General features: G+C 43.8%; 1 protein-coding gene across 1 annotated transcript in view; it reads left to right on the top strand.

The window, feature by feature from the left end:
- TYW1 (tRNA-yW synthesizing protein 1 homolog (S. cerevisiae)) overlaps positions 1 to 13,458 on the top strand; it is a gene marked incomplete at its 3' end in the record, with an annotated part of 54,775 nt that extends 41,317 nt beyond the window's left edge. The window contains exons 10-12 of the mRNA XM_009576153.1: positions 2,882 to 2,991; positions 9,314 to 9,491; positions 13,323 to 13,458. Coding sequence (XP_009574448.1) covers positions 2,882 to 2,991; positions 9,314 to 9,491; positions 13,323 to 13,458 — 424 coding nt within the window. The remainder of the gene's footprint in view (positions 1 to 2,881; positions 2,992 to 9,313; positions 9,492 to 13,322) is intronic.
- Positions 13,459 to 24,709: the final 11,251 nt, after the last annotated feature.

The raw sequence follows: 24,709 nt of genomic DNA, 5'->3' as shown, positions 1-24,709 counted from the left end.
CTTTCCCTCCCATCCCTTCCTGGGAGTGATGTGCTCTGTCCTTTCATGATCACTGCCACCAGTGTTTCTGCACCTTCATGTTCCCCACCAGGTATCAACATCAATCAGTTGATCCCTGGAGTAAATGATACTTTATACCCATGCTGCATTTTCTCTCAAAGTTTCTTGAAAGACTTCATAATTCTAAGCATTGCTCACAGAAGAGAGCAGCCATTTTAAAAGAGGGTATCAAGCAAAAGCTGATTTATTAAAATAATACACAAGTGATTGGGGAGGGGGATGCACTGCCCCACTGAAGAGTACACCACCTTCATGGAGGTCTGACTGACTGCCAGGGCACTTTGGTAATGCTGGCAAATAATACTGGTAGATCACAGGTCTGATGAGAAGGCAGATAAGGCTGGATTTGGAGGCAGTCGTGTTAGTCAGGCGAGAGCGGGAGCGAGCTGGGAGCTCCCCATCACATTTCATGCAGTCTTGCATCGCTCCATGGTGGTGGGGTGCTGTGGCAGTGATGGCTTGTCTCTGAAGTATCAAATCAAACCTGTTTCACACCTGGAATCTCTAATAAAATAAGGGTTTTCTGGTGTGTGTGGTTTTGGGTGAGATTTTTTTTTTTGCTTGTGTTATTTTTGGAAGGGAAAGAATGCCATGCACAATTACCTGCTCAAGACTTGAGTAGCTGGTGAGGCAGATGATGCGGGGGGTCACAGAGCCTGCAGGGGAATGGGGAGGTGACAGTGAACTTCTGTCTGTGCCAGGGACTGTGAAACAATCTCAATAGCCACAAGACACTGCTTTTTTCCCCCTATTAGAAGAAAAACTGCTTTTTGCCAAATAAGCTGCTTTGTAGACATGACCTGGTATGTTTATTAAACAGTTAAAATGTGTTAAACATTCAAGGACTGTTAGACACTAATAATTAATAGCTGTCCAGCATGCATCAAGACCCTATTAATTTTCTGCCAACTTGCTCTATTAAATATACAAGGTACAAGTTATGTAGTTAAATGTGTAAGAGTTTTATAAATGCCTTTTTATAGTTGGCATTCAGAAAACTTTCCATGTTGGCAGACAGAAAAAAAAAAAAGGGAAATTTAAAAAGCAAAGCTGTTTTAGCTTAAAGGATCTTTGAGACGGTAAAGTAGTTTGAGAGCAGCGTTTGAATCTTTGCTCTTGAAGTGGATGGAGAAATGTTTGGGCCAAAGAGCTGTTTTACTGATGCCGGGTCTAGAATTTGTGTGTTTTGGCACTGTCAAAGTATGGAGCTGCAGGTCTTTCTCACTTGGAGAAGTCAGGGGGAGTCTTTTGATTGTCTTCAGTAAGCACTGGACCAGCCACTTTATTCTGAAAAAGTGCTTCCCTGTGTCTTTTCTCCTTTAGTTAAATGCTGGGTGTCATGTCCTAATGCCTGTGTAGCTGGAAGGCTGAATACGGCAGGTAACCTCACAGTCGTCTCCATGGCTGACTTCAAGGGGTGATGGAGAGTGGTAGAGGAAACAGAGATCAGCTGGTCAGGAAACAGAGTTTCAGGAGTATGTATTGCTTGATCTTGTTTTCTTGTCCAGAGCTATGTTAATCCAATAGTGCTATTTTGAAAGACGCTGCAAAATATGCTATTCTTCTATTAAATTATTCTATGAGCTGCAATAGAATTGGTGGGGGAAAAGTGGAGGAACTTTTTTAGCATGTTTTGGAAGAAAGCAGGAGAAGGTGGAGAGAGAACAAGGAGGTGAAAGCACAGACATTCGTTGATTTTCTTAGGATGATACTTAAAGGCTGAATTACCCCTGTTCGATACCAATCTAAGTGCAGCAAGGTTAGTGGGAAATTCCTCTCACCGGGGAGAGGTCTGTGCCCTTGTACAGGCTCTCTCTGGGTTGTGTTTGTCCAGGTGTGATCATGATGGATACCACACCAGTTGCTTGTAATATTTCATTTGCTGGTCAGGATGCATTTTTTTCCAGATGACTTACGATGGTTTTGTAACATCCTCTCATGCTAATGAAACAGGAAATGGGGAGAAACTCCATACATCTTCCAGGTGCTTGGGTGGATTTGCTGGGGTAGCTTTTTCCGTTTTTGAAGAAAACAAAATAGGGGTACACAGTGGTCCTTTCAGGGTAGACAAGGTTGGCTTCCTAACCCAATATGACATAAGCTGTCCCTCAGATGAAAGATCAGTGTTTTTTATCCCGCAATCTGCTTGGCTTAGAGAAATTAACATTTTATTTTTATTTTTTGCATTTGGGTTTCAGTAATGCAGTAGCTAGCAGATCTCAGAAGTTATGAGAAGCCCCTATTGAGTAAATCTGGGAGATTGCCCAGATCCACCAGCAATGCATCTCCGGCATACTGCAGACTTCCTAGTCTCTTCATATAGTTTGAAGCAGTCTGCCCTCAATATGTCTTGTTACTAGAGCATTACACAAAGATTGGGTTAGACACAAATCCTGTTCTCAGGGTGGCAGTTGGTACCTTTGCAATGGAACTAAAAATGGCTTAGGACCTTCCTTTACTAGTGCTTTGCTTTTTTTTGGAGGTAGAACCGGTTTTCTTTTCTTTACAGAGGTCTTTCTGGCTGCAGAGCATCATTTTAGCTTAGAAACCTTTTACCTGTGATTCAAAATAGGTATGTTAAGTTTAGTATAAACTGCAAGGTCTATTCTTCCTTCTGCGGAGACCAGAGCCTAGAAGGAGAGGGGTATGAGAATGGTGTTCAAAGATGACATCTGAAAGTTGTGTCAGAAGCAGGATATTGCTGAGAATTTCTTGTTGCTTTTAACATTATTAAACAATGTCAGAGTCACCAGGGTGACAGATGCGTTCTTCCGTGTATGTTACAAACGACAGTGGATAACTCTGTCTCTTTTTCCTTCAGACATCATACAAATCCAGTGGGCACAGAGTGGCGATGGAAGATGGACCAACCTGAAATGATCTTGCAGGAGGCTATTGAGAACCATCAGAATATGATCAAGCAGTTCAAAGGTAACTTCTCCCACTTCTTCCCCGTTAATGATGCTTTTGGAAGATAGCCAGCAGTTGCATCTTCAAAACATAGATGAAAGCGTTGTGATCATCTGTGAAATGGTGGGAAGGAGGCATGAGATTTATAATATCAGAAAGATGGGTAAGCGAGAAGAAATTTTTGTGGCGCACTTACTGTTTTCTGAGATGTTCTGCCTTGTTTTTGGCATTAGAACATGAGTCAGCTGTTGGGTATCTACTGCTTCCTTGAGGGAGTAGAGTGGAGTTGCCTCTTGTGCATCTTGGTAGTTGTCATATCCTTTTCCTTGCTGGGCATGGACGCTTCTGCAGTGGTTAAAGCTGGCCTGGATGATGAGGAATCTTGATTCTTACGTAAAAGTGAGGGCAGGTAGAAGGCAAAAAGAATCAACCTCTAACCTGGTAGGAAATACACTGCCCAGCCTTAATCCCCTGGGAGCTTTTGTGTTAGCTCTGAAACGTCTAGATTGCATTTTTCTTATTAATGAGTGAGCAGTAGTATTCAGGGTATTATTATTTTCAGGAATTATTCAGTACATCTGTGACTGAAGCTGCAGTTACACAGCACCTCTGAAAAGTACTGTATTTTGCTTCCCATAGGAACTCCTTGTGAATTTGTTATTTATTCATTATGTATCTATATCTATAAATGGTTGGGGTTTTTTCTTTTTTCCCAAATGTGATAAACTTGGTTACTCTGCCAAGGTCAGCTTTGTGTGCTGGGAGCGCTGGCCAGCTTGGCAGGGCAGGTCTAGGACTCTGCTCTTACTAGCTGACAGCAGAGGCTGTGTGAGCAGCAGGAGTGGAATGAAGCATCCATAAAATGTGCAAGATGAGCCTTAGTCTTGGCTGTCATTTTGGGAACCCGTTTGTTTATGTTGGCTGCACACAGAGAGAACCCAATGGATTAAAAATGTGACAGGCAAAAAAACCCTCTGTCAGCAGAGCAGAGTTGCTCTGTCTCATTCACTGGAGTTACATAATAGGCGGAAAAATAACTCACGTTAGGGCCTCATGAGCTTCATTTTCATCAAGTGGCTGGTTTGAATCATCTTGCACTCTCAGACCAGCAGCTCCAGGAAAGTCAGTTCCCTTGGAGCTCCTATGCTGAAACTGGATAGGGAGCTGCTGGAATAACCAGACCTGGCTGCGCTCTGCCTGTTGCACACATGCAGTCTGGTGGACTGGATCACAGCTCTAGAGCTTGTCCAGGGGAAAGCAGTGAAGGTGCTGTAGTGGGACAGGGAAAAATGATGTTTATTTGGTAGGGGAAGCTTTCCTTGGGGAAGAGGTAGCGAGATGAGAGGAGTCAGTGGAGGAGGTAGTTGGTCAGTAGTGCATCATCCTTCAGACTGAGCAAAGCACAGCTGTCAGTGCTCGAGGCAGGGCAGTCTGTAAGGAAGTGCAGGTCTCATTCCCTAGCCTCGGTGTTTCTTTTGCACTGCAGCCATGTGAGCAGTGTTGGGCGGGTGCTGAGTTAAGGCAGGATGCCTGCAGCAGTGCTGCCTGACGGGCTGGGCCGGAGCTGCTGCAGGGTTTCATGGCTGCCCATTAACTCAGCTAGTGGGATGCAGTCCCAGCACAGCAGGAGTTTGGGTACAGGTGATTTGCATAAGTGAAGAGCATGTAAGATGTCAAATTTTGTCTGGAAGGCTATAACAACCATAGAAGACTATTAACAGCTATAAACAAGAGCATTAATGTTTAACACTTAAGGCACTGAGCACTTTTCAAACTCTACTCTTTTATTCAGTCTATTCTGGATAGCTAGGCTCTTAGATGAGTTGAAATGTGGCTGGGCATGCTGAAAGGATTGTGATCAATAGCTCGAGGTCAGTTTGGTGGCTGATAACAAGCAGGGTACTTCAGGGGTTGGTCCAGGAACCTGTGTTGTACATCATCTCCATCAACAGATAATGGGGATGATGATACTGAATCAGCAACTTCGCAGGTGATACTAATTTAGGGAGGGTGGCAGGCACACTCAACAGCACAGCTTTACTTCAGTGGGACCTTGAGAAACATGATTATTGGGCCAATAGATGCATGTGGAGTTCAGCAAGAAATGGAAGGTTCTGTATGAGAGTGTTACAACCCCATGCTGGTCCATCCTGGGAGACTCACCTGCCATGGTAGAACAAGGGACAGCAGACTTGCGTTTCTGTTTAGGAGGTTCAAGTCAGACATCAAAATAAGCTTGTCCAGCCAAGGTGATGCCTGGAGAGGTGGGGGACCTTCCAATCTTGGAGGCTTTCAAGTCTTAAGTAAAGCCATTATCACTCTGGTCCAGTGTTGGCAATTGTCCTCTCTGAGCAGGAGGCTGGACTAGAGACCTGCAGGAGCCCCTCCTAAACAATAGTTCTGTGACTTTTATTATGATTGTTAAAATTGAAAGTCTTAAACAATAACAACCCCCCTCCTTTTTATGAGGCAGGACTTGACTCAAAATAGACATTTATATTTGCTTGGGAAGAAGCCACATGTTGTTTAAAGTGATGACTAGATTTGCATGCAGTTGCTGGTGGCGTATCGAGGGTATACTCAAGGGCAGGAATTGCCCTTGAGCGGTGCAGTAGTGGTGCAGTGTGATGGAAGTGTTGCCCCTGTGTGGCAGAAACCTGTGGTGTTTGCGCTAAAGAAAGGTGAAAAGCAAAAGTTATTTTGCAGATGCTTGAAAGCCCTGCCTTCTTTTGAAAGCTGAGTGCAGGAATTCGTTTAAACCCAACTTCAGACTAAGGAATAACCCTCTCCTTCCCTTACTACCCCCTGGTGTCTTCCCAAAAAGGGTTGGGGAGAGGGAAAGATTATAGATGGACTTGGCAGCATCTGAAAATATTCCCAAAGTGTCGAGAGGCCTGTAAGGACATCCCAGTTCTCTCTTTTTGGAGCTTATTTTCCATTAAACAAATTCGTAAATATTCTCTGAAACTTCCATGTGCATCCTCAGAACAGTTACCCTTGACCTGGAACTGTGAAAAGAGAAAGACCAAAAAAAAAAAGGCTCTGGACTAGAACTGTGCTGCGAAGTGGGAAAAGAAAAGATGTGTTACTTCTTCCAGAGTGATAGATGGCAACATGCTTCCTGTCTTGGGAGCCTAAAAGCAAAAGGTTTATTAAGGAGAAGAAAAATCAGTGAGAAAAGCCCAGTAGTTTGCTGTTATATTTTGTGAATTTTACATTGTTGCTTCCCTGAGGTGCATGTGAAAATATTGTTAGAGTAGAATCAGTGAAAGCAAAATTGAGTTGAAACACTGTGTGGTAAGCTGAAGTCAGGGAGAGTTAAAAGATGCGCAGTGTCTTGCAGGACAAAAGTGCCCTGTGTGCCGTGCTGGAGCTGTACTCTGTCCAGGTTGGAAGTGCCTCAGGCAGAAAACATGACTGTCCACTTCCAGCAAACTTAGCAGCACTCCACAAATAGGTCAGATTTTATTATGATTGCCTTTAAAAGAAAAAAAACTGCCAAAACCCCACAAATCACCCCAAGGCTTGAGCAGTGAGATGGACTAGATTGCTCTGTTGAAGAGGGAGGACAGGCTGCAGCTGGGCTCTGCAGCGCTGGCTGGGCAGCCACAGGGACTCCAGAGGAGTTTCCAGCAGGGTGCTGCGCACGTCTGCTGAGACGTTTGAACACTGACCCCCAACGTAGAGCAGACCAGGCTCTGGAGAAGAAAAGCATGGGGAAAATGTCTCAGAGAGCCTCAAGGCTCTTGAGTGTCTGGTAATTCTGCTCAGGTAATACCCAAAGCTATCTGAATAAATTGGTGCTCTTCCTAGTACCAGTACCACAGATTAGCATTCAGGTACACACATACAGACATCTCTGTGTGCCAAAGGAAATAGTGAGCTAATCCGATGCTTTATTAATTCCATGCATTATAGTAAAAGTGAGATCTTCTTTGAAGGAACAGAAGAATTCTTGGGGACCCTCTATCCTATAGGATATCTTAGAAGATAGCCCTCTATCCTGTAAAAGTCCCTATGCATGCTTTTAGAGTTGATGATATGTCATCTTCTCTTTTATTGTTGCCATAGTTTGTACTGTTTTTGAAGACCATAGACATTAATGTCACATAATTCTCATTCAGAGTAACTGATGGAGAGACATCTTACTGATAGGGAGCTAAGGTGGGAAGGTGGGAAGTAGTTTATTTGATGGATACATTTTCTAGGTAGTGACTAGTAAATCTTTGTGCCCTTGCAAAGGGCACAGACAGAATGGAAACATAACTCAGAAATAGGAGAGTGGGAGTCTCTGATAATACAGCCCTGTTTCAACTTGGGGAAAAATGAAAAAACAAACAAAATGCATGTCCTGAACTAGGAAATCCTAAGACTACCTGTGTGTCTTGCAGTAAGAGTAGATAAAAGCGGTTCCTTGTCTCCGAGTCACCCAGGCACTTGTGATGACTGGTGTACAGGCACTTGCAGAGGGGTACCCAAAGTCAACAACCAGCCTCTCTAGGGTGATGTGTCAGATGATGCTTTTCTTTCCCAAATTAAAGTGCACCGCTAGGAGAGCAGCTGGAATCGGCTTTTCAAAGGAGATGCGCTGATCAAGGGAGGCTCGGCTGCATGCTCTGCTGAGATCTGAGCTCGGCAGGAGCTGAAACCTGTATGCCACTGCCTCTTACAGAGGCTTTTCAAGTTCCTACGGCTCCAAGCTCCTGCACCTGCATTGGACCTGCTGCATGCCATACGAAATCTGCCCAGGCTCTGACTTTGCTGAAGTTCATTGACTGAAGACGGAAGGAGGCTCCTCTACAGAAGCAGAGGTTGAGTGCTGTAGTGGTATGGCAGCCACAAGTGCAGGAGAGTTCATGCACTCCGTGGAATACCCACTAATCCCGTTTAGTTTATCCCTGTCTACTTTGTGATTTATATGGTCAAATGATTGCATACAAAACCTCTACCCTCCTCTGGAGTGTATTTACTATATGCCAGATTTGCTGTAAACTGTTTTGAGAAAGTTACTCTCAAACTTTACGTGATGTTGGAATTTTTTTCTGTCTACTTATAAAGCTGGCATGGTAATTATCATAGTCCAATTGCGAGATGCTGAGAGAAAGAAGTTAATTAATTCCAAAAATTACTTACAGTGGCATTAGGAATATGAAAGTTAGTCCTTTAATCTCAGTGTATGGTTGAGATGCTTCTTTCTTTTCAAATAGAGTTCTCATTTAGTACTGTCAAGTTTCTGCGGAATAGCCATTAGTCCTGTCACTTACTCAGGACTGAGCCTGGCTGGTTTAAAATGAACTAAGCTTCACTCTGATCGCAAACCAGCTTTTTTACATGAGGCTGAAGCAATATCCACGAACACCTCTTTTTATCTTGGCTTTGCAGCATAGCATGTAATTTTCTGTACTGCTTGAGCTCCAGCATCTAGGCAACGAGAGGTGAGCTGAGGACCTGGTTTCAAACTCAAGTCTTTGTTTTTTTAAAACAGACCAACCCCCAATCTAAAACCTCAGATATTATTCGAGTACATCAAGGCACATCAAGGAAATGTGAAGTGACATATTTGGAACAAAAGCTTGTTTGTAGTCAGATGATTTCATACGGGATTCTGAGCACTTGGTTGGATATGGATGGGCTGGAGGAGTATTCGCCTCTCCCCTGCCCTCCCGTGGGTATAATAAATGTGACTCAGATTGGTTAAACCTGCAAACAGCATTTTCACGTGGACACTACGGTTGAACTCCTTGTGTTTTCCTCTTCCTTCTGAAATGTCTCTCTGTTCAGGATGGTGGTGTTTGTTGGGTTTTCTTTTTGAACGCATCCTCTGTGGAGTTGCATTTCGCGTGGTTGCCGATATGAATTCAGACCTGGTTGTTGGTGCTCTGCTTGGCAAAGCGTGCCCAGCTCCCCTGGGACGCTGGTCTTCATGGGGCCGGGGGACCACGGGGGGTCAGCAGCAGAGGCAGACATGAGCTGGTTTTCTTTTTTAAGACGCCTACTTAAAGTGGCATTAAACTGGCTCTTGTGTTTCTGTCTCAGCATTCAGGCAGCGTTATTGAGGCCTTAGTAAAGGAAAGCTTGACTCAAATGTTACTAGAAAACTGCTTGCAGTAGTTAACAGGGCACACAAAGCCCCGAGCTCCGCGTGTCTGAGCGTATGCTGTTTTGTGGATTCCTGCAGAGCTGGCTCGGTGGGCGCTGGCTGTGGCCTGCTGTCCCCTCTGGTTCAGGAGGACTTCATCTGGCTTTGCTCAGTCTTCTGTGTGCCAGGGTGTATTTTAGATATGGATGCATGGTTTGGGAAGGGGGTTTAGTTGATTTAAGCCTGTTTTCCCTCTTTTTGCAGGCGTGTCAGGAGTAAAAGCAGATCGCTTTGAGGAAGCAATGACAGCAAAGCACTGCGCACTCTCGCTGGTGGGAGAGCCCATCATGTACCCGGACATCAACCGCTTCGTGAAGCTCCTGCACCAGCACAGCATCTCTAGTTTCCTGGTTACAAATGCACAGTTCCCAGATGAGATTAGGTAAGAGTTGGACAAAATATCTCCCTACTAAAACATTTTAGTGCTGACCTGTGTTTTAATTCCATTTTATTGCTCATCAGAGTCAGCTCTGCATGAGCATGGACAGTGAAAAAGCCCATTCGGCATCTATTTGATTTTAACCTTAATCTCCTCGTCTCTTTCTCTCCCCCAGTTTGATTTTCTTTTCTGTATCTCTTAAAGTGTGATTACTTCTGAAAGTAGTACCTCCTGGAGGTGCGAGGGAAGGAGAACAGCGAGTGAGCTGCGTTTTGTGCTTGGGGACATGGATAACTGGTGTGAGTGTTTCTGACAGCTAGAGCAGGAGACTGAACTCATAAATTGCCTTTTTGGTTTGTGTGCTTCTCTTGCAGTCTGATCTTTGCCCTAACTCCATAAGACCAGCCGTAACGGCTCAAACCAAAGATCTATACAGCCCAGCATCTCCAGCAGGACCCATAGTGCAAGATAAGAACAGGTGAAAAGCGCACCTTTTCAGTAGTTTTTAACCTCCCTCTCAGAGGGGCTTGAGCTAAACGTTCATGATGTTTTAATGAACTCTGATGAAGGAGTCTTTATAAATGCAAAGAATGCCTGGTTTTGATGTTCTTGAGCATCCAGGCTGCTTTTAACGAAATCAAGGAAACGCGGCACGCAGTGCGAGCTGCAAGGTAGCTGGGAACGCATCCGAATACAGTCAGCTAATAACGCTGACAAAGTCCAACCCTGGAGTTATGTCAGCGTGTTAGCAAAGCTGTGCAGAGGGTGGTTTTGGTATGTCGCTCAGCTTGTCATTTCGGCTCCATGCCTCTCCGTGTTGGCACTTTCTGGTAGAGCTTCCTTTTCACTTCCTTCTCGTGGTCTGAATATGGCAGTGAGGGGGGAGGGCATGCAATTTTTGAGTGAGTAATTATACACTACAAAGGCATTCCAAATGATTGAATAATTGTGTAATCAAGTTACTTTAAGTCATGTATTATGTGCCTGATAGACAGAAATTGCTCTTTCCTAAAAATAGCATTTTAAAAAGAGAGCACATACTATATTTTGAAGCTGCATTTCTTAGGATCTGCTGAATGTTTTTAAAAAGAAACAAAAAAGAAAGTGATAAAATGCTAGTCTTGCTGTCTTAAAAATTGCAGCTGATCTTTGGCTCATCAAAGCAAATGATTTGCTTAATATGGGACTTGAAGTATGCACCAAGCTCGCTTTTCCATTGTCAGCAGAGGGGAGCTATAGTCTGAAAGTTAGTCCTAAAATAGGCAGCATGACCTCTGGCATCCAGTAAATGGGGAGTGTGGCCTGGGGTGTTCGCTGGGTTTAGAAGAGGGGCCCGCTGGCTCCGCAGACCCCCTGGCTGGGTCTCCAGCATGGTGCTGCCTGTGCCTTCCTCCCTCCTCTCCTCTTCCTCCTTTCATATTTGGACTGCAGCTTTGTCTGCCTCCAGGCACACACATGTTTTCATAAAGTGAAGGAGGTTTTATAGCACATGAGCTTGTATTGAACAGTTACCTGGCTCTTGTCCTCTTCCTCCTCTTGTTTCTGATTAGTGGCTGTGAACAAGAACCTTGCATACGTGTTTGCATTTATAAGCGTCAGTAATAATAATGAGCAGATGCTTATTATTACATATAAGCAAATGCTCATTTTTATTATGTTGATGTTTCTGTTCTTTGTATCATTGACTAGGCTGTGTCCTGTCTGGCTTGTGAAACCACCTCATGGCTGGTGGCCTGAAGTCAATTTATTGCTCTTGAGTTGTACTATGCTACTTGGTCATGATTTCTGCCCAAGTTTGTGTGTGGCTAAATGCCGTGAATTTTATCTCCTGGATGTGATCTCAGCTGTCTAAGCGAGCTTGGAAATTAGAACCAAAAATTAAGGAGGAACATTGGAAAATCCGTCCTAGTAGCATGCAGTTAAATTTCCTGTTAATTATGAAATGTAGCTGTGTTCTGGGAACATCAGTTTGTGCTCTGCTTCTCCCTGGGGCTGGCTGGACCCAGGACTGCCCTTTCTCCTTGTTCCCATTTGGCAGGGCATGCACGAGGTTGTCCTGGCTCCAGTGCCAGCCATGGCAGAGCCCTGTGGACCACTCTGTTTTGGAGCAGTGTGGGGCAGAAATCCGTCCCTGGGATCTCTTCTAATTCCTTAATTTTCTCCAGTGTAACAGTGCGTCTGGCTCTTGCCTGTCCTTAGGATTGAGATCTTCAGAGAAGAGGTGATTTTTCTCAGCTCATGTTTTGAAAAACACTCGCTCCATCTTCAGTGGGGCCCCTTTTAATTAGGCAAATGCAGCATTAAGCAAAGAAAAAAGTATTTTGGCTGTGTTCTTTGAAACTGGATACTTCAATCCACTTATGCCTAGAACACTTGGTCATTTTTGGAGATTGTGGCTTTGGGCTGCCAGTCCAGACAAGCTTGTTTACAAAACTGTCTTTTTTAACCTAAATGTTAGATTTGTTCTGGGCTATTTAATTCTTCTGCCTAAATACATACAGAGAGAATATGTTTAGGTAGGTTGTTTGAGTGTCCATTTTAAGTGGATTTTTCTGGACACCGAGCTCTACTTGGTGTCATTCTGGACAGTTCTTGTCACTTTGTCACCTTTGGGGAGGGCAGGGGGTTTGGTGTATTTTTAGTTGGCACTGTTTGGCAGCTAAACAATAGTTTCTAATTTCTTCTCCTCTTCTGTAAAGAACCAAATCAATCTGCTCATTAACAGACTTCACAAAAAACGCTTGCAAAATGTTGTCCTAAAACTGTTAAGAGCTAAAGAGTTACGCGGTGCAATTAGGATGCTGTCATTTCATCTCGGAGACACTGGAGTGGAAGATGCCGTGAGGGGTGGATGTGTGTTACACTCGCTGGCTTTATCAGTTTTGTCTGTGACAAGGGAGCTCGTTTTAGGTTGTTCCTCTTAATGCCCTTCATTATCCCTTTACTAATGGACTGCAGCGTTGCTGCTTCTCCTTTATACCCTTGGGGTTTATGGAAAGATTAGGCTCGACCCAGGCTCTTCACACAGCAGAGGAGGTTTAATCTTTTTAGAAGGTACCAGTGTTGCGCTCACAGATGCTGTGCTCACTGGCGTTATGTGACCAGAAAGACTATACTGCAGGGTTTATATGAAATAAGAGCCTTAGAAGTGGAAGGAGAACACGTTGGGGGATTGTGCTTAGTTTTATTTTCTAAAAACAGCTTTGACTTCCCTTCAAAAAGTTATTTGACTGATGATGCCAGCTGCAGGTCAGGTAAGTTCAATGTGTCCAGCAGTAGAAAATGGCTGAATTATGGCTGTGTTTCTATTGAATGGGATTATTTTTCCATGGGCCAGGACAAATAGCACTTGGGGAAGGGGCTGAGCTTTATGGTTTTTAACCATGGGGGCTGTGGTGCGAAGAAGAGCCTTTCAGTGCCTCGCGTGAATCCCTGGCAGCCTGCTTTGGAAAGTCTTTCTGAATGTGTTACAGCTACACTGGAGTGAAATATGTTCCAGTTCGCTCAGTGAAATAAGTTCCAGTTTCCTCTTTTCAGTGGGGAAAAGATAATTAAAATGTCAGCCAAGGCCACTGTGTGTGACGTTTTTAGCTTTGGGGTGTACTATTTGTTGAAAGCAGATTGTAACGTCTTGCTATTAAAATGATGGCAGAGACGAACCACTGGACTTCGATAGTTTTCCCTGTAAATACTGTGTTTCTCCTGTCACTACTGGACCAGCAGAGCAGCTTGTTCGGAGATACTGTATTTTATGTGTGCTTTGGTAGGAAAACACTAATTCAGCTAGCAGAAATGTCTGAAAACAACAATTCCCTTCTCCTTTTTATTTCCAAGGAACCTTGAGCCAGTAACGCAGCTGTATGTCAGCGTGGATGCCAGCACCAAAGAGAGCCTGAAGAGAATTGATCGACCCCTCTTCAAGGATTTCTGGCAGAGGTTTCTAGACAGTTTAAAGGCCTTGTCTGAAAAGGTATCCAGTTAAGAACGTATTTTTAATTTTTTTTTTTTTTTTTTTTTTACTTCTGCACTTCACCTACTCGGGACAAAAGTAGAAGACTTGAGAGGCTTTAGATGGACTGTGGAGTGGGTTCTGGATGTGCTGGGAGCATATTTACATGTTTTGTACATTAAGGTGTATGAAGTCCAGCAAGTTTGATCCGTTTTCCATGCGGGGAGAAGTTTAATGACAAAAGGAGAGCAGAATGTGCATCAAATGGGACAGTAAACTCTGCTGTGAATGTAAGATGCTATGAAAGATGAAGAGATTATAAAATAATGGAAGATTTCCTAATGAAGCATTTACACTGCAAGCAGGTTGCTGAAGGAAAACTGGAAATTCAGGGAAGCCTAGGAAGAGTCATAAATCCCCATGTGGTACTTAACACTGGTTCTCAAAGGTTCTCTTGAAATTGCAGTACGTAAAGGACGTTAAAATGTGTGTGCTGCAGTTTACTAGCTCTAGTTGCCCTCCTGCTACATAAAAATCTGCTTATTTCTGGAAGATTTACCCAAAACAGTAGATCTGAGCATAATAGCAAGGGCGACCCTTTATACTGTCAGTGGTTTGTAGTAGTTTGTGTCTGTCTGAGGCAGCTGAACAGTGACCTGAAGGCCCACGGGATCATGTCTGCTGCTGTCAGCTCAGAACTTAGTCTACTGTGTAACAGTTTTTGTAGAAATTAATGAAGCACTCGTGGTCCCAGCATCACATGAATTAATAAGAATAGTGCTTCATGAGTATATCTTCCCTCTCTTATTTAATGATACTCTGCTCTGATGGAAGCAAGTACTATTGTTTACCAATTTGGCAGAAGTTGACAGGTTACCTGCTGAGATGAACAGACAAGAGAGACTGTTTCATTTGAATAATGAGTTTTTCTGCCTTCTGAGATGACAATGTTGGACCATTTTCTGCCAAATGTACTTACGTTAGTAGATCTGGGAGGCTCAGTGTAATTGAGTGACACTTTCTTCTGCAAAGGCATGTGAGTAGCTTGATCAAGCTGTTTGTGTGCAAGTGTGTGGCTGTTCTTGTTAAGCAAAATCTCAGGCCAAACTGTGAGCTTACTGAAATCAGGTACAAACTTACTAAGTTTCCTGTGTGAGTAGAGGAGGCTGCAGAAAGAAGGGGAGCTGAAATATTGAAGGCAAAAATACTGAGAAAGTCTTTTGGGAACTTGCTTTTGCCCATCATTTCTTTCCTTCTGCCTCTCTTGACCCTGGATAGACATGGTTCGTTCATTGCTGTGTGTTGTCAGAAATTTCCTTGCAAAGAATTGAAGGTGAAAGTATTGGCAAGTCTGTCCATACAGCTAAAAATACTCTGGTCAAGGCGGAGAGGAGAGGAGAAAGAAGGTCAGCTAGCAGGTTCATTTTCTCCTCAAAGCAACTGCACTTTGAAGGGCCCTTGAAACACTGATCAAACATGAGAGCCAATTAATCGTTGCTCCAGTTGGTAATGCACGGTCCTGCCAGCCCCCGCTCAGCTGCGTATTGCATCATCAGACGCGGGGGACAGCAAGAAGTCTTGGGGAAGCTGCTGCTTGTTAGGTTTTTCTCTTAATGTTATACATGGTTGTGGTACCCAAAAACTATCTTGGAGTGCTTCTGGGCAGAAGCACCTTTCTGTTTTCCTTCTGAGCGCATTGCTTGGTGTTCATGTGTGATGTTAAGCACTGTTGTGTAGGACTGATGAATGAAAGGTGGTGAAAGCTAATGCATCTGCTGATTCTTGAGAAATACAGCTCCTATTTCAGAACAGGTGAGGAAGTGCTGATGCATTGTGTTGGGAAAGTGATGCTAATATATCTGGAAACAAAATACAAGGCCCATATTTTCACACTGCCTGACAAACCATCCAGGCTTATTCAATTCTCCTGAGACCGAAACAAGCTGGCATTGCAGCTGATATGAGTCACTGCTGATAAGAATCATGGACAGGTTTGATCTCTGCACATTTGAAAAATAAACAAAAATGGGCGAAGGGAGTTTTTAAAAACACAAGCTGTACCTTGCTGTGCTTGCTGTTGTGTTTTTTGGCAAGTGCTGTTCCGGCACTGTTACCCCGCTTGCTTGTGTGTCTGCTGGCTGTCCCGAGGCTCTGTGCTCAGTGCTGCAGGGATGGGTGGCTAGAGACAGGTGCTGCTGCAAAATGCTGATAATCCACATAGACGAGTGGGAGAAAGGAAGAGGAGAGGACATGGTCCTGGATGAGAAAGGAGTGAGAATGTCCTTCTTGGATGTTCTCTTTCCTGCCACCAAAAAGCAGGCTGATTCTTGTTAAAATAGAAATGGAAGGGCCTGAGCAGAGAGGTGAGTTTCAAATTAGTTGCCCTCGTGAGAGGTAGTTATACTGATAATGATTTTAACTGAAGTTCTGCAGAAAGTTCTTGAGCCCTTTATAAAGGAGTGAATTTAATAATGAATTGTTCCCAGTATGATTTGACAGCATCATACAGCATGTTGGTGACTAGTTGCTACAACATTTTCAAAGGAAGTTCGGAAAAAAAAGAAAAACAATCTTTTGTGTTATTTCTTTCTGCAACAAACAGCAAAAAAAACCCTCTTTGTCTACTGCTATTGGAGCAAGTTTTGTCCTTTGTAGAGTGATTCTCATTGAGATGGTCTTCATGTTAAATTTTCTATGCTGAGAAATGTTTCTTGAGAGAGAAGTTTGTTAAACAGCAGATAGAGTCCCAGAAGGCTCCATTTGTTCTTGTCATGTGTCTTCCGCCCTCCAAATTAAATTGAGAGGAAAAAGAAAGACGTTAACATGTGCAATTTAGAATGTGCCCTTTCCAAACGTCACGTTTGAGAAGTCTTGTAGTCTCGTCCTCTGACAGCCTTAGTTCATCAGAACGATTGAGAGGTGACTTGACTTGATAGACAAGCGCTTGGAGGAAACACTAAGGATGTGAATCCTTATTCTGATTGTAAGGATGAGAAATCTCTGTTCCAGTGGTTGAAAGGCATTTCTTCCAGCCATTGCTTCTTCACAATGCTATATCCAAATGAGAAATGAGGTACAAATTAATAATGAGGGTCCAGAAGCTCAGGAGCGAAGAGGTAGATTTTTCCATCCCTTGAAGTTTTATGATTAAGTTGACGCTTTTTTCCAAAAATGCCATTAACCAAACATGTGCTGTCTGAACAAGAAAATAAGGAACCAATGTTCTTTGAGCTCTCATCCACCAGCAGTCGTGATCCATTTGAGTTTTGACTTTGTGCTCTGTTTTCTGCAGTGTTACTAGACCAGATTCTGTAGGCTGAGAAATTTTGAAAACTGTTGGTCTTGTTGTTGTTGTCATCCATAAATCACCAAGTGTTTTCCCAAGTGATAGGGATGTTGACTAAGACAAATGGGAATCCTCCACTGAGTTGCTGATAAATGAAGTGGGGATGCAGTGACCTAGTATGACAAAGTCCTTACAGATTTCTACCCAAGCTCTTTGAAAATAACTGGAGAAAAGATGGTGATGGACATATCAGCAGAACATGCTCTGTTTGTGGTTCAACGCTACATTGCAACATCTCTGAGCGTGCTTTTTTCCACCTGTTGAGAGTAAGACAAGTCTTGAAGCAAGAGGCGGCTGCTCCATGGACGTTCGCGTGCTTGATGAGCATTGGGGAAGAGGTCTCTGGTGTTGCTGGTGTGCTCCGAGGAGCACTCTTCCAACCTTGACGTGGTGTCACCTCTTCTGTCTGTATCTTCTTGACTCAATCATGATAAATCCTGTCCAATCTGCTTGATACACTGTACCTTACAGTACTTGCTGTGCTGCCAGACACCAAGTAGGCATTGCTGAACTGCTTTAACTTTCAGGGGACAGGTGCCAATGTCCTCTTAAACAGATTGGAGCCATGCACAAAGCAAAAGGGGAAAAAACCCTTTAGGTTAATAGATGTTATGGCACTGCAGGAACTGATGATGAAGCAGAACCTTATCCTTCCTGTCCTTCCAGGAGGGTCACAAAAAGCAAAAGAAACAGCTTATTGGCACTTTCTGGAGTTCAGTTAGACTTGTGTCTTTAGACATCATATGCAGCTCTTGCTTTAGATCGTGGGTAAAACCTTGCCCTCAATTTTTTTTCTACTTCAAGGGAATTAAGATTTCATAGAGAAACAGGGTCATGGCTCTGTGGGCAAGGAGTAGCAAATGTCTCTTTTTTCTTTTTTTTTTTTTCTTTCTTTTCCTATTAAAAAAGGACCAAAATGGAAAATTCTTAGCTCTGCTTGTCCTGGGATATCACAGATTTGACAGTGCATGGATTTGGTGCCTGTGGCTATGTACTCCTTGCTGGAAGGTGCTAGAGATGGTTTGTCCAGAGAAAGGCATATGAAATACAAAAACGTCTCCTATTACCATCTTCCAGTTCTGGATTTGCTCGCTGCTTACAGGTAGTTCCTGTTACATTTCTGGATGATGAAGACACCAGCTTGCATATTTAAACATTTTCAGGCTTGCATCTGGTGCTGTTTACTTTAGTCTTTTTTTTTCTTTTTTTCCAATGTGATACTTTCTTCAAAGTTACCCTTGGCTTCTATGTGATTACAAACATAGTGTAAATACATTGAGTTTACATCTTAAGCTTGTTTTAGTGCTTATTATATAATATATGACAGTAACAATTGCTTTTATGAAAAGAGCGCATTTGATTTGCATGGCGATTATTTGTGGTTACTGGGGGAGGGGAGCTGGTTTGTAGAGCCTAGTCTGATGTTTCTGAGCTGAGTGACGTTTTAAGGAAAATTTAAATGTAAAATTTGCAACAGATGTTAGAATCAGTAATCAATTTTACTACTATAAATTGAGAAGAATTTGACTCTTCTGCACAGTAAATGCTCTCCACCAGCTGTGTGCTTGTTTTAATGGTTTTGGTAATGAGACTTCTGGCGTAAGCCTTCTGAAATGCAATATGATGAGTGTTACAAAGGTACGATGTTTAATATTAAGTTATTGTCTCTGAAATACATCATCTCCTTTCAGTTTAGCTTACAGCAAGCAGCAATCCAAATGAGGCTTCAGCGAGATTCTTGGCCGCAGAGGGAGTGAAATCTTATTTCTTCTGTCTGTTCCAGTACCTCTTGGTTTGCTTGCAGGCAAGAAAAGGGGAAAAATGTTCATAAACACACTTCACAATCAAAATATGTTATTCCAAGCTGCTGGTTGTTATTTTGTCTTATGAGGACAGGGTAATGAGGCTGGGGGGAAAGGCAAAGTGTCTCTGGCCACCCAGCGAGCCTGAGGCAGAGGTGGGGGTAAAATCCGTGTTGTCTTAGCCCTTGCCCAATGCTTTGTCCATTATCCCACATCGATCCCCCCCTCCTCATTACTGCCTGGTGCTTTGGGGTAGCCAGGCCCATGGGGTGTTCGTTTGCTGCTTGTTCTTGCCAGGGGAGCAGTCACAGCTGCAGAGAGGCTGCCCGGCTGCCACCCTCGTTGTTTGGTAGAAGGTACTTCTCCACCTTCTCGTGTCTTTTGGAAATGGGCTCCGACATATGAAGTGTAAATGGGAGAAACAGAGGGCCTTCCTCCTCCTTTTCCAAGTTCACGCTTCTCTTTATAAGCACACATTATTTAGCTTGCCTAGCTTTTCTGCTACTTAACATTTAAGGAGCATTTGCTATTCTTACCCTTTATTAAACATGATCTTTCTTTTGCCTTGAGCTCTTCCTTAGAGACTGCATGAGAGATGCCAGACTTGGCTTTTAGAGAACTTGGTTCAAACCAGTCTCTATTCCCCCTTCCAGCCCTTCTGTTGTTTATTAACCCAATGACTAGCAAAGGGCTGCTCTGTTCCCTGGGGCTTGGCTTTGGGAGCCAGAACTCCCGGCTACCCCAACAGGCTCTATGGTTTTGGGGACGTCTTCTCACTTTTTCATTCTTTAGTTGTGAAATAGAGCACTAGTATTCATGTAAAAGTACCCTGAGAAAACAAAGCATGTGTGTGTTTTTATGCGAACTCTTAAAAAGGAAAGAGCAAGCTTAAAATTTTGCTTGTGGCAACTAGGCAAAGGAAACTTGTATCTGCACTTTGTTTTTAAAACATGTTTTTATTTAAGCCTATAAAGTTGAGCTGACTGGGCCAAATGCCATAGATTGGGATTGTGCAGAGCATTGCATAATATTCCATTCTGCTAAATGCATTAGCTGTTGGATTTCTCTACTCACTGACCGATTATCAATGGCTCTAGCATGATGATTCAGATAAGAAGCATTTATTGGGTTCATTGAATCTATCCATTTGACATTTCAGGAAAGATGAGTTGACAAAGCATCTGCAGGAATGATCTGTTTTCTCATCTCAGATGAGGTGAGTGTATAATTGAGGCGAAAACACTGCAAATAAGAAAATGGGTATGTGGTAATGGGCGTGCTGGTGCTCCTCTGAAGCAGAGGGAACATGCTCATGGACTCATGCAAGGCAAATAAAATCAGGAAGACTTACTGCTTTGGAGGGGATGAGAAATCCTCTTGTAAGGGGTTAGTTACGATGAACTGAGTAGTGCAGGTGTGTTCGGATGACGGAGGCTGGGCTGCTGGGTCCAGGCTTGCAGAAGTAGCTGAAGTGACACATGGACTTGGTGCCCCAGGGGTGTTCATTGCTGTGTGTCATCTGGTGGGGTGGGTTCTGGGAAGGCTCTTCTCTGCTTCAGGTGAGATCAGCGTGCTTGGCTCAAACTGCCACTGAAGGTGATTTGAACTAATTTAGCTGGTTTGGAGCTGAAGCAGCTGAGGAGGGCTCGGTCTCTTCCTCCAGTTCTCCGTTAGGGCACGATCCTGCAGCAGGTAGATGGTAATAGAGCTTAAGGAACAGTCATGTCTTCAGTGCTCTGCTTGTCAGTGATCTTCTTCCTCAGTTCCCATTTCAGCTTCTTGGGGTTACCTGAGTGGCAGCGAGAGCAGAATCTGACCCTAAACATCCTTTATCACATTGATTTTTAGCAGTAAACGAGCCCATGTAAAGAAGTGCTGGTTTTCCTTGTTGCATGCAGATGATTGTGCCTTGGCCCTGTTCCTTTGTATGGTTCTCTCCCCTTAAAAATCCAGAGGGATCTGGTGTTGTAAGTTGGGTAATTGTAACTTTGGACACTTGTTGGTAGGTGTAAGTGATGGTTGTGATCAGTGGGGTAGTCTGTGACCTCCCAAATCATGTGTCCCATCCATCGTTTCCATAGCTGTTGAAGTTACCCATCTGGAGCCTTGTTGACGTGCAAGTTGTGCGCTTGAGAGCCAAGTCCTGCACTTTCTCCTTGGATGCAACTGCTGTTAGATTTGCCGATGTAAGAAATGCAGGAACTACAACACATGGATTCCGAGTCTCCTCTGAAGGTGCTAAATTGCTGGAGCATCTTTCATACAAATTTGTTGAGTTTATTGTCTTGTACATACTTGAATACAGAAAGCCAGTAATTAGTAATAGTGATGAAAGGTCAAAGCAAACTGGCAAATCAAAGGTGATTTGTTTTTCATTTTTTCCACAATGAAGGCCCTTGTGATGCATAAGCTTGGCTTCTCTCAAATTTGTTCAGCCATTTCTAAATGTAGTAGTTGGGTGCAATTACTGTGCTGACTAATTTGGGGATCTCCCTTTCTTGTTATCCCAGAAGAGCACTTGGCTGCTCATAAATCTGTTTGGTGGAGGAACTGATATTAGATGCACTGTAAATGATCTCCTGTAATTGCTCAGTTCTAAAACCAGAGGAGCATAGAGAGTATAGGTGGTGATGAGCCCTGGAACTGGAGAATTGATGATCCATAGCACTAATACAACTGTTTACAGACCTGCAAAAATGTGTGTCTGCTTCATTGCCTTTATCTCATTCTGGCTTTGTGTGTTGAAATTTGCTTAACAATCTTAAGGAGCCTTAGCTCCCCGTAGGGCTCTTCTGAAGAGTCCAGCTTTCTGTGAAAGTAGGAAGATCTGAAGGCTTTTTGTTGAGACTGTGTCTCTAGAAGAAAGCTTTAATTCAAGATGTCAGAGCTTCAGGTAATGTCAAGCATGTACCCCCAACGGCAGGCTCCTCAAGTGGAGTGGAATTGCACCGTGCATCCAGAGACACTTGGGACCTTGTTAAACCCTTTGTCGTGATTTTTTTAAGAAGCAACATAATTTTTAAATCCATATATCAGGCTCATGAATGCCTTTGAAATGTGCAAGATTTTATTATTGTTGCAGGTTAGACTTGCTCCTTTACAGAAGGTAAAGACTGCATAGCATAGCTATCTTCTTCATCCCGCGTTTGCTAGGCAGCGTTCCTGCCAGAGACTCTGGCCATGCTGGCAGTTGCCCAAGTAGAAAGTTGCCATTTTTGTTCAAGCTGCCAGAGAGGTAGGTAAGTTACAGTTGTGGAAGGTGGGTAATTTAACAGTTAAACCTGTGCCTCAGTGAAACTAGGTGAGGAGATGAAGCTCATCAGTAACAATGTGTGGTGCCTCACGCTTGAGGTTTGCATTCAGGCAGGTCTGTGAAGCTGGCTGCTCTGCAAGGAACGGGACCTGGCAGTTAGACCCTGACGCTAGCCCTGTTTTTTGCCACGTCTTTGGATTACTTCTACAATCTGTGTTAAGAGATTCATTCTCCTTTCTTCTTTACCCAGTCTCTGTTGCATGGAGCTCAATGCCACACAGGCTGAGTAAAGAAGAAAAGAGAATGAATCTGTTGCATTGAGCAACAGAGCCACAAATTGTGCTCCAAATACTCTATTTTCATGCATTGCTTCTGTTGCATTTGTCTGTGGGGAACTCGCAAGTCTGATGGAGCTATACTGCACTTCGAGCGAGGTGGGGGCAGCAGGATGCTGCATGGAGGCAAATGAGAGCTCTTATGTTTTGCATAATGCTTCAAGAGAATCTTATCCGGTAGCTTTCAGAGATGCTTAGTTACTTCATGCTCATGTCTCTGCACTTGAGAGCACATCAAGCACAGGAGTGGGGCTGAGAAGAGATGAACTTTGCTAATGCCAGTGACTGACCTCCTTAGAACTGGTGTACACGGGGGTGTCCCCCCTAGTAGGTATAAGCAGTCCAGATCAGGGATGCAGTCTGCGATGGTCACCCAGTGGTCATGCGATGTGTAAAAGAGCTTGTAGTGGTTTTGATCATGTCGAGACAAGAGAGATGGCTGCCTGCAGTGGATTGCTGTATGCATCTTTGCGAGGCTGCAAGGGGAGCGGAGTGCTGCGCAGAAACGTAGTGGCAGCTCCTCTGCAAGCAGAAGCAATGCTTGTGTTGTGAGCTGCCGGCCTGCAGTCTCTCCAGGTGCTGCTCTGCGGTGCTGACCTACCTGGACTGTGAGACTGGGGTAGCCACGGGGGCAAACTTTTTCAGCAGATGGAGATGATGGGGCAGGGGCTAAGGAATTCAAGTACTGCTGCCTGCCCTGAAGTGGTGATGCTCTACGAGTTTTCCTACAGTGTATCTGTAGGGAGTAATCCTGTAAACCGGTGGGAACTGAAAGGAGTCCAGCTCCCTGAGGTTTAAGCTCAGAGGCTAACTGCTCAAGACAAAGAGCCAGATACAAAGCCTGCAGGAGCTGCTAAAAGGCTCCCAGTGCTGCACCTGAACACTCAGGTAGGTGCTAGTGAGAAGTGTGTGGAGGGGGGTTAGCAGCAGCCACTGGCAAACAGCTGTTTTGCAGCAGGATTGATCTCCAGACCCCGAGTGTGTTGCAGAGCATTGTCCAGGTGCTGTTCAGGGGCTGCTTTCACAAACCCACCCGTGCGGAGCATCGTTGCCGTGCGTGCTCGGATGGGGAATGTCCCCTCTCCACCTGTCACCTCCTGGCACATCCCTCTCTGCCCCAGCATTGAGCAGGAGTGCTCTCAGTCCTCAAGCTGGGAGCTCGACTGTTTAATAGGATGGGCAGTTAAAATGTTTAAAGCCTATTACCTTTCCGTAATGTTTGTTACTTTAGAGCCTAACTCTTGAGTTAGGGCTTTACAAGAGCAGTAGTCTTGCAAGGATTGTTTAATCAATAACAGAGAAATTTATTTCAGACTCCTCGTTTATGTTGTTCTTTGTTAAATGAAATGGGCAGGGTTTTCAGCAAATCATGGTGGGGCGTTCAGTTCTATTTTTAGATGATTTGGACAAAACCCAGAAGAAAAATATTGTAAATCCTTTGCTTCACAGACTGCGAGAGTGATTTTTAACGAGGTAATTATGTTTTTATGGCGGATTAATCTCTGCTTTCATCATTTGACTCTTGAAGTTGCATTGCTGGTTTGTTGTTTCCTGAGATAACGAGCGTCAGTTTATTCTCTTAAATACAATAGCCCCTTCCCAGGCTTCGACCGAGCCTGTGTGCCATGTCATTAGTCACGCGTCCGTCTTGTCTGCATTGCTGGCTGCTGCCGTCTGAGTTATACCCATGAAAGCGCTGACATTTTGTCAAATCATGGATTCTCTTTTTACCTTACAGACATGATGCCTCTTCATTTTTCATTATCCTGCAATTGCTCACTAAAACCATCATTATTACAGGATTATTTAAAATGCAGTTTATTCTTCCTTCATGCATCCCCCATTGCTGAGCAAAAAGCACTGATTTTGAGGAATATTCTTTTAGCCCTGCAGAATTTCAGTGGGATGTTGTTTTCCTGACTGAGATTTCCAACTACAGAGGTCTGTAAGGAAGCATCCAAGTCTCTGGCTGTATGTATAAATAACTGCTGGGATGGCTTAAAAATACTGAACACCTGGCAGCTGATGTGGGGGAGATTAGGCTCCTCCACTGGATCTGAAGAGACTTTGGTGAATGTTCGGTTCATTCTTTAGCCAGAAGCATTTGGCTAAAGTTGGACTCTGTTTTTAAATGGCTCTTATCCCTCATTTTCCTTTTTTTTTTTTTTTTTAACAAATGAATGCCATTCAAGTTTTTTCTTTAAGTTCCCCAATCTGTGCATTAAGATATTTTGCACATTACTGTTCAAAGCAAACTTTCCTCCTTGTCCCCCTTTTTGGGGCTCCCCTCCTTGTCTGTAGTTTGTTTTTAATGTTGTCCTTCCCTTGACTTCCTTGCAATGCCAGGGTTACAACTGTGCACTATTAAGTGAGATATTTGAAATGGTGCCTCTCCAGGAATACCACACCAGGTACCGCAGGCTGCCCTCATCTTTGGCCAAGCAGCCAAGCATGAGACACCAGGTCATGGAGCTACAGGGACATGACAGCATGGAGCTGTAGCTGGGACATAGAATCATAGAATCATTGAGGTTGG

This window comes from Fulmarus glacialis, unplaced genomic scaffold (assembly GCF_000690835.1).
Source record: "Fulmarus glacialis isolate BGI_N327 unplaced genomic scaffold, ASM69083v1 scaffold15534, whole genome shotgun sequence".
Taxonomy (NCBI): Eukaryota; Metazoa; Chordata; class Aves; order Procellariiformes; family Procellariidae; genus Fulmarus; species Fulmarus glacialis.
Note: the sequence above shows the minus strand (reverse complement) of the source record. Positions and strands in the feature narration are given on the sequence as shown.